General features: G+C 43.8%; 2 protein-coding genes across 2 annotated transcripts; both read left to right on the forward strand.

The window, feature by feature from the left end:
* Nucleotides 1–979: 979 nt before the first annotated feature.
* retsat.2 (retinol saturase, tandem duplicate 2) lies at nucleotides 980–6016 on the forward strand. The gene is made up of 11 exons (XM_067232555.1): nucleotides 980–1187; nucleotides 1624–1806; nucleotides 2041–2282; nucleotides 2818–3019; nucleotides 3206–3403; nucleotides 3510–3629; nucleotides 3765–3903; nucleotides 4074–4183; nucleotides 4594–4763; nucleotides 4916–5075; nucleotides 5216–6016. The coding sequence occupies exons 1-11, from the start codon at nucleotides 1028–1030 to the stop codon at nucleotides 5362–5364; spliced, it is 1833 nt and encodes a 610-aa protein (XP_067088656.1). The 5' UTR covers nucleotides 980–1027; the 3' UTR covers nucleotides 5365–6016.
* Nucleotides 6017–6823: 807 nt separating this feature from the next.
* Nucleotides 6824–8872, forward strand: cdk21 (cyclin-dependent kinase 21). The gene is made up of 7 exons (XM_067233179.1): nucleotides 6824–7056; nucleotides 7197–7329; nucleotides 7413–7580; nucleotides 8001–8110; nucleotides 8345–8395; nucleotides 8535–8667; nucleotides 8795–8872. The coding sequence occupies exons 1-7, from the start codon at nucleotides 6824–6826 to the stop codon at nucleotides 8870–8872; spliced, it is 906 nt and encodes a 301-aa protein (XP_067089280.1).
* The last annotated feature ends 339 nt before the right edge of the window (nucleotides 8873–9211 follow it).

The raw sequence follows: 9211 nt of genomic DNA on the forward strand, positions 1-9211 counted from the left end.
AGACAGCAAATTGGGGTTGGCTCTGAATAGAAACAGTTTATAAACTGGATATGAATGGGAATATCTTGAGTGGAGAACAGGAGAAACTTAATAAAACTACTAGATTTCAAATGTTGGGGAGGGGACCAGATAAAGTGTCTCTTAAAGTTGAGTGTTAGTTGGAAATGCAAACTGATGTGGAAAAACGGGTATCATTGTTTTATGATGCAGGTGATTTTGTGCAAAATAAAATATAGAAGTTGCCATGAAGTTTTTGGCATGGTTTTTGTGATGCTATTCGACATGATGGCTTTCTTATGATTATATTTACTGCTTGTGTCCTCAGGTTGTTTAACCCAAAGATGTGTCTAACATCGTGTCCTGTCACGTCGCATCCAGTTAGGACAGGGTGTTAGGTTCAAGATTCAGCTAATGTTTGGAGTCACACTGGGAATATGGGTTTAAATAGTCATTGTTCTAAGAAAACATGATGTGGTCTCTGCTTTCTAAGTTTCATTATCTTTATGTAGATAATGGTGTCTTTCTTGTTCAGAAACAAGGCTTATTGTGGACCAAGAAGCACTACAATGGAAACAATGATGACTCCTGTTTTTAACAGTGACACAATCCTTTAGCTGTAGCATTATGCCTCTGTTTTTAAGGGAAGTGCTCCGAATTATTAGTATTAGTAGTTGCAGTGGTTTCGAGTAGACCTATATCCCGGATAAAAGTTGGGAGTTCACGTATTTTATTTATATTATTGTCTTATACTTCCCCTGGAGCGAAAATAATGGCTGTGTTAGTCCGTGTGATTTTAAGTGGGCGTTTTCCCCTGGACTTTAGGTGGGCGTGTTCATCAGCTGACTGTTTGGATGAATTTGCCTGACGTGGTACGAACGATATCTGCAATTGGCTGAGTTTGTTGTCAGTCAAGCATGGATGGAGTTGAACTGGCTTGTACTGTAGATTGACGTCCTTCCTACTACAGTACAACGAGGAAGTGGATTACCCTTTGGCATAGTTTAGTCGGTGGACGACCTCATGCACAATGTGGATCGCCGTAGCTGTAATTTGTGCAGGCCTTGTTGCATTCCTTTTAAAATATGCATTTGGAACATCAGGACCGAATCCTTTCGATATCGATACGCGTGAACCGCTGAAACCACTGGTCACTGACAAAAAGGAGAAAAATAAAGTTCTTAAACAAGGTAAAGTGACAGTATTCAAAACAATTCAAACATTTGGATCTGCTCAAATGTTTTATCTAGAGACGTATTTTACCTGTTGCACCCTAAGTATTTATTTCTGGTAAATAAACTTAATTTATAAAATGGAGTCAGTTGGCTGAGCGGTGAGGGAGTCGGGTTAGTAATCCGAAGGTTGCCAGTTCGATTCCCGGTCATGCCAACTGACGTTGTGTCCTTGGGCAAGGCACTTCACCCTACTTGCCTCGGGGGAATGTCCCTGTACTTACTGTAAGTCGCTCTGGATAAGAGCGTCTGCTAAATGTAAATGTAAAATGTAAATGTAAAAAATCCGATTTACTTACGATGTAACACTTAGCTTAACTTCTAACCATTAGCTGTCACCACGTGATGAATGAAATCTGAATACTATTGCTGTGAATTATTTCCTCTTTTTCAGGTTTCTTAATTAACAAAGTACCAGAGAACCTAGATGCCATTATCATTGGCAGTGGAATAGGGGGTCTTGGGCTGGCAGTGATGCTCGCTAAGGTTGGGAAGAGAGTCCTGGTCCTGGAACAGCATGACAGGGCTGGAGGCTGCTGTCACACGTTCACAGAGAAAGGCTTTGAGTTTGACGTCGGTAAGACATAATGGCACCTGCCCTGCGATTTACAACAGATCTTAAGAATCAGAAGATGACTGATTGTGAAGATTCGGTTATTCCCACTCTGGGATGTTATAGTATCAGATATCATTGTTAAGGTTACTAGAATGGCTGTGTTTAGGTTGCATAAGCCTTTCATCTAGTCCAGTCACTGTCTTGCTCTGACCACGCTAACACTATCGCTGTTCCAACGCTGTCTTCCCCACACAGGTATCCACTATATTGGTGACCTGTTGGAGCACAAGCCTTTCCGCTGCATGCTGGACCAGCTGACCAATGGCCAGCTGCAATGGGAGCCCCTGGAAAACCCGTTTGACCAGGTGGTAATTGGCCCAGCTGACAATAGGCGCGTCTACCCTATCTACAGTGGCAGGGACCGCTTCCCTCAAGAGCTAAAGAAGTGCTTTCCAGGGGAAGAGAAGGCCATCGATGAGTACATGAGACTAGTCAAGGTGTGTTGGTACATCATGATCAGATAAGTTTAGCTGAAGAGAGTTTTCTGATTTATTCGGTGAACCTAATCAATACTGAGGCTTCCAACAGGACTATGAGCTTTATTGGCAGTTGGAATGCTGATAGTGACTCATGTCTGCTAAAAATCTTTACTTCCTTCATATCTAACTGTACTTTGGCATGAAGGTCACAGTCTGTGGTCCGATGCTGTTGTGTCACCATTATCCCAGTAGGAAGCAGTGTCGTAATGTGTGATGTATCAAGACTGAATGTGCAATCTGTCTGTAAGGGTGGACATTAATGTCCAACAATGTTATCAGATCAAGGAGACATTACACTTTATCTCAGCAGTTTGCAATAAACCATCATGAATCAGGTTCCTGTAACATATGAATAGAACTAGACAGCCTACAGGTACTGAATTAATCTGATTGTTGATACCTGTAGAAAGATTGGGTCCAAATAATAAATAATCTCTTCACCTTTTTTGTCTCATGTCTGACTTTCACACCTGTCTGTATCTTCTGTTCACAGAAAGCAGGACGCAGCGTTTGGCTCATGGTTTTGTTGAAGATCGTACCACTCCCATTGGCTAAGTTCTTGGTGTACACAGGCCTAGCCAATCGTCTGTCTTTCTTCTTTAAAATGGCGTCACGCAGTCTAACAGAGGTGGTCAATGAACTGACTGAAAACGAGGACCTCAGAGCCGTTTTTAGCTACATCTTCGGCACATATGGTAGGTTGTACAGTGTGCGGTTAAGAAACAAACGGTCACCACCATTTTCGATGTGTGGATAGAAGTCATTAATGTTGCAGTTTTGGTTTGAACTGCATGTAAATGTTCTGGTACTATGGAGTACTATAGTAATATAGAGGTGTTACGGGTTTTGGTCTTGAATTTCTATATTCTGTGCGTTGCCAGGTAACATGCCCAAAGATGCCAGTTTCTCTATGCACAGCCTGCTTGTCTGCCACTACCTCCATGGGGCCTGGTACCCAATAGGAGGTGCCAGCGAGTTAGGGTACCACATGATCCCCATCATTGAGAAAGCAGGGGGAGCCGTTCTAGTCCGTGCTCCGGTCAACCGCATTCTGTTCAACGATGCAAATGAAGCTTGTGGTAAATATGAGCTGTTTTTAAAGCGTATTCTCAAACCTGTTATGTTTGAGTGTGATGATCGTTCTGTTTCTAGAAAGCAGTTCCCAATGCTTTTCTTGGGTTGTAGGTGTAAGTGTAATCAAGGGCAAAGAGGAGGTCCATGTACGTGCCCCTATGGTCATCTCAAACGCTGGTATCTTCAACACCTACCAGAAGCTGCTGCCCAAAGAGCTCCAGGCTAACCCGGGTATGCAAGGAAACAGAATGCGGTCCATTTCACACAGGCTTTCTATTGCCTGAGTCCAATATTGGTAAAGAATAAAGCCTTCGAGAAGCGAATGTCTGTTTTGTAAAATGATAGTTGGTTATGTGATTCCTGCAGCTATCCAGAAGCAGCTTAGTATGATGAAGAATGGAGAGGGAGGTCTGAGTATCTTCTTGGGATTGGATGGAACCAAGGAAGAGCTGGGCCTGAAAGCAGACAACTACTGGATCTTCACAGAGAACAACGTTGATGAACTGTACGTTATTTTTGTCATTTGTGGTTGAACTTTCACTTTCCTGTGTCTAGGGGAGCATATAGCTGTGCTAAAACATAAGGATTGAGTTGATGGTAGTGCTTTTCAGAAAGGTCGTAATCTTTAAGATGCATTTGATGTATCGCATCACACAAACCCCTCCCTGTTTACAGGGTCGACTCGTACTTGAAGGGAAAGAGAGAGGAGTCGGCTCAAAGTGTACCTCTCCTCTTTGTGGCCTCTCCGTCTGCTAAAGACCCCACATGGGAGTCAAGGTCACCAGGTATGTGTGTCCTGAGGAGTCAGGTGGCTGAGCGGTGAGGGAGTCGGACTAGTAATCCGAAGGTTGCCAGTTCGATTCCCGGTCATGCAACTGACGTTGTGTCCTTGGGCAAGGCACTTCACCCTACTTGCCTCGGGGGAATGTCCCTGTACTTACTGTAAGTGGCTCTGGATAAGAGCGTCTGCTAAATGACTAAATGTAAATGTAATGTAAGGTTGCCGGTTGTGCATAATGACGTTGTGTCCTTGGGCAAGGCACTTCCTTGTACTTACTGTAAGTCACTCTGGATAAGAGCATCTTCTAAATGACTAAAAAAGATGTCTAAATGTCCTTTTTGTGCTAATTCAATGTTTATTCCCGGGAACCTATCCTCGTCAACCTCGCTCTCCAATGCTTCTGTCTTTGGTTAGGCAAGTCCACTCTAAGCCTGGTCAGCTTTGCCAACTATGAGTGGTTTGAGGAGTGGAAAGATGACAAGGTGACCAATCGAGGGGCTGATTACAAGGAGGTGAAGCAGGCATTCATCGACTCGATCGTGGAAGTGGTGATGGGCGTCTTCCCAAAGATCAACAGGGACAAGGTAGTAAAAAGCCTCAAACTGCTCCCATTAATATCCTCGATAGCGTCAGGTTTATTCTGTCCTTTTTTTAGTGGAGCCTTACCAGTAATTGAACTGTTACCTGGCTGAAATCTGTCTTGATGGTTCTATTCCGTTTCTCTGAAAACTGGTAGATTGAGTATGTGGATGCTGGGACCCCCATCACAAACACGCACTACATAGGAGCCCCCCGTGGGGAGATCTACGGAGCCGATCACGGCACCGCCCGCTTCAGCGCCGAGCTCAACGCCACTGTGAGACCCCAGACTCCACTGAAGAATCTCTACCTGACAGGTGAGTCGCTGTCTCGGGATTCTGTTGAAAATGTGTTGACTTTTCGACGTACCGTTTTATAGCTCCTCTCTTTAGAGAGTGCGAGTGTGACCTGCAGTATGGCTGTGGATCTGAGTTGTCTGTGTGCGTCTGATTTGCAGGACAAGATGTGTTTGTGTGCGGCTTTGCTGGCGCCCTGGCTGGAGCGCTCACCTGTGGTTCTGTCATTCTCAAACGTAACCTGCACCTCGACGCCATCGCCCTGGCCAAGAAGACCAAAAATGCCAACAACATGAAGAAAGAGCAGTAAAACCAGTGACGTCAGTAGCCTCAGAAGACCTGCATGAAACACTGAATGTGAAGAGGATGAGAGTGGAGGAAGAGGGTGGAGGACAGGGCATGATTGGAATGACATGTATTTAATCTGGGTGTAACTAACCAGCACAATCACTTTAAGATACATTTGCAATATAACAAGCCATCAAATCTGTTATTTTATTTCACTCATCTTGACCTGTAATATTTGTAGCAGTAGCATAACATCACATAATATGTTACAATTGCAATGGGACTTTTCACATCCAATTAATTGACTAACAGAATACAAGCTTTGGTTGAAAAGACCTTGCTAATTGAAAGCCTCAGAACATTGTAAATCGTTACATTTAGAGTGCATTTTGTTCGTTTTTATAGTCTACTGTCAAAGAAGTAAGTTGTCTATTGGTGGTTTCTTTCAGAAATCAAATGCACTTTTAATGATAGGACAGGAGTCTGCTGGGTTTACGATTGACTACGACTAATTCTTAAATGGTATATTTTCGACCGGACTGCAGTAATTTTCTACCCCACTGACGTGCCTTTACAGAAATGTGATTATGCTTGTGTGGGAGGGAGAACCAGGGGAACTGGATCATGTGCAAGACTGAATCACTGTGTTCGTGTGTCAATAAAACATAATGCGAATCCTCTAAATGCCTTTTTATATAGCATTTATTTGTATAGTTAATAAGAAATGGGAGTCAGATGGCTGAGCGGTGAGGGAGTCGGGCTAGTAATCTGAAGGTTGCCAGTTCGATTCCCGGTCATGCCAGCTGACGTTGTGTCCTTGGGCAAGGCACTTCACCCTACTTGCCTCGGGGGAATGTCCCTGTACTTACTGTAAGTCGCTCTGGATAAGAGCGTCTGCTAAATGACTAAATGTAAATGTAATAAGGCTGAGTGGGTACAGATTATTTGATGAAAAATAATTAATAAAATGTTAAATAAATGCATAACATTTTATTTTTAAGACAGATGTTTTCTCTAATTTAATAGGACACATTGATGACATCATTGCGCCCGGATATTTTTTATAAGGTACATATCGAACACGAGGACATCACGCGTTTTACATCGATGGTGCATGCATGCAGCGATGATGTGATGTCATTTCGGAGGGATCTGACTAGGTTGGGTACGAGGCATGTATTCTTCTAAATGTTACATGCCCTCTGAACTTAATTAGTGAGCCCTAATATCCAACTGGTTCAAACTATTTTTGTGTCTTGAAAACTAATAGGTGAGAGACGTTTGCGTACGATAACTCTTTTCTGTGTTGACTTTAACGCCATCCTGTCTTTAACGAGATCCTGTCTGCAAAGGCCTAGCTAGCTACTATTAGAACCATTATCTGAAGGGTCTGTCAACTGTTGAACTGACGAGAGTTCAAGATCCATATTGACAAAGGAAACTCTCAAACTAGATCAACTAATAAGCACATTCAGCTAGTCATGGACGTAAACACATGCTGTGATAATCAGAACTACGAAATACTCGTAGAAATAGGGGAAGGCGCTTATGGAAAAGTGTACAAGGCCAGAGAGGTGAGCGATCAACAGCGACTGGTTGCGGTAAAGAAGTTGAATATCCCAAAAGATCCTGATGGTGGTATTCCTCCATTCATGATCCGCGAGGTTGCCGTCTTACGTAAAATCGAGTACTTCAACCATTCCAACATTGTAAAGTAAGTTTGATCAAATATTAAGTACTAACGTGGTTCGCAAATCAATGTGATTGGATATAAGGTCATGCATGGATTAATAATGCATTGATCCAAAGTGATATAGTTACTACTTGATTCATTTGATGACCTTTCTGTGACAGGTTGTTGGATGTGTCAGCTGTAATGCGGGGCAGGAGCATGGACCTGACGCTGGTGTTTGAGTACATTGATCAGGACCTGTCCACATTTCTCTCCAAGATTCCCAACACTGGTCTAAGCCTGGACAAAATTAAGGTGTGGTGCTCTCTTCCTATCACACAATGTCAAATGACTCCACAAACCTATACCAAGCCTGACTTGAAATGTTGTTTCTTCAGGATGTGATGAGGCAGCTACTGCAGGGGCTGGACTTCCTGCACGCCAACATGCTGGTGCATCGTGACCTGAAGCCAGACAACGTCCTGATAAGCAGCCGTGGGGAAGTCAAGATCGCCGACTTTGGAATGGCGCGGATCTACACATATCACATTTCCCTTACCCCTTGCGTAAGTCTTTGTCCACCTGTGAATCTCTTGACAAGAGTGCCCATGAGTTATAGTACGTATGGGGTGGGGGTACTTGTACTATACATGTATTATTTCTGCAAACAAGTGTATCAAATGTCCTATTTGTGAACCTTATTGTAAACATATCTTTGTCAGATGGCCCGGAGGAACTTATCACCCAAGTGAACTTCCTGATTACATTTTACATTTACATTTAGTCATTTGGCAGACACTCTTATCCAGAGCGACTTACAGTAAGTACAGGGACATTCCCCCGAGGCAAGTAGGGTGAAGTGCCTTGCCCAAGGACACAACGTCAGTTGGCATGACCGGGAATCGAACTGGCAACCTTCGGATTACTAGCCCGATTCCCTCACCGCTCAGCCACCTGACTCCCTGATGTTCCTCCCTGGTCTCCAGGTGGTGACCCTGTGGTACAGAGCCCCTGAGGTTCTGCTTCGCTCCAGCTACATGACTTCTGTGGACATGTGGAGCGCAGGCTGCATCTTCGCAGAGCTCTTCCTCTTGAGGTACGGAGAGAGCACCGTTTTTTTGGGGGGGGGGGCTGCTTTTTGGGTGGTTTTGAAGGTGAGAGGGAGGTAGCGGGTGGGAAGGTTTGCTCTCTGTGTCCATATGGCAGATGCGGGTCCAGCGTTTTAGAGTTCATGGATACATTATTTCTCTACTATCTCTATAATTTATAGAAACACACTTTACACGTCCACTGTTGTATGTAAATATAACATGCATTTTAAATTCCACAGACCACTGTTTTCTGGATACACTGAGATACAACAGCTCCAGAAAATATTCGAGTGAGTCTCATGTATCAGAGTCCCTCTACGTCCTGGAAGACTGTAATACACGTGTAATAATTACAGCCATATGTATGTGGTTAGTGGTTGTGGGGTATACTGTTAATGATGTCTAAATGTGGGTTTGGCTGTTCTCCAGGGTGATAGGTTTCCCCAGTGAGGAGGACTGGCCCGTGGAGAGTCCCATCTCCTACTCCTCTAAATTGGCCCCAGGTGCCACCTGTACCCAGCTGCTGTCCACCCTAGGCCAGGAGGAGAATGACCTTCTCTTTGTGAGCATGCCTAAAGCTTAACATTGTTTCTCCATGATGTGTTATGTGTTGCTTACGTTTCCTTCTGGGGTAATGAGTCGTTTCTATCACTAGTCTCGATAAAGCAGTCTCCCTCTCTGTCCTGCAGCAGTGTCTAGCGTTCAAGCCGACCAATCGCATCTCAGCCTCCAGAGCTCTGACCCACCCCTTCCTGCTGGGCTCCTGAGTGTGTTCCAGAACACTGGAGGACGCGGGGAGGAGAAAATTAGGGCTCATCCCTCATGTGTCACTGAAAACTCTTGTGCCACAAGATCTAACCCAACTGGGTCAAGGTATTTTTTTATAAACAATATTAAGGTAAAAAAAAACGTGTTCAACATCATGGATGTCTAAATCTTATCATACAGTGAGTATGAAACAAGTCTAAAAGGTGGTTCTTATGGCATGACAGTTTGAATGTTGACAGTCAGTTGGCAAGTGAGTCATTCCAAAACATTTTCTGTGCAGTAAATTAGTTTCTTGTTCCTATATGTTGTGCCTTATCTAAATAATTAATTAGATCTAA

The sequence above is a fragment of the Osmerus mordax genome, chromosome 3 (assembly GCF_038355195.1).
Source record: "Osmerus mordax isolate fOsmMor3 chromosome 3, fOsmMor3.pri, whole genome shotgun sequence".
Lineage (NCBI taxonomy): Eukaryota > Metazoa > Chordata > Actinopteri > Osmeriformes > Osmeridae > Osmerus > Osmerus mordax.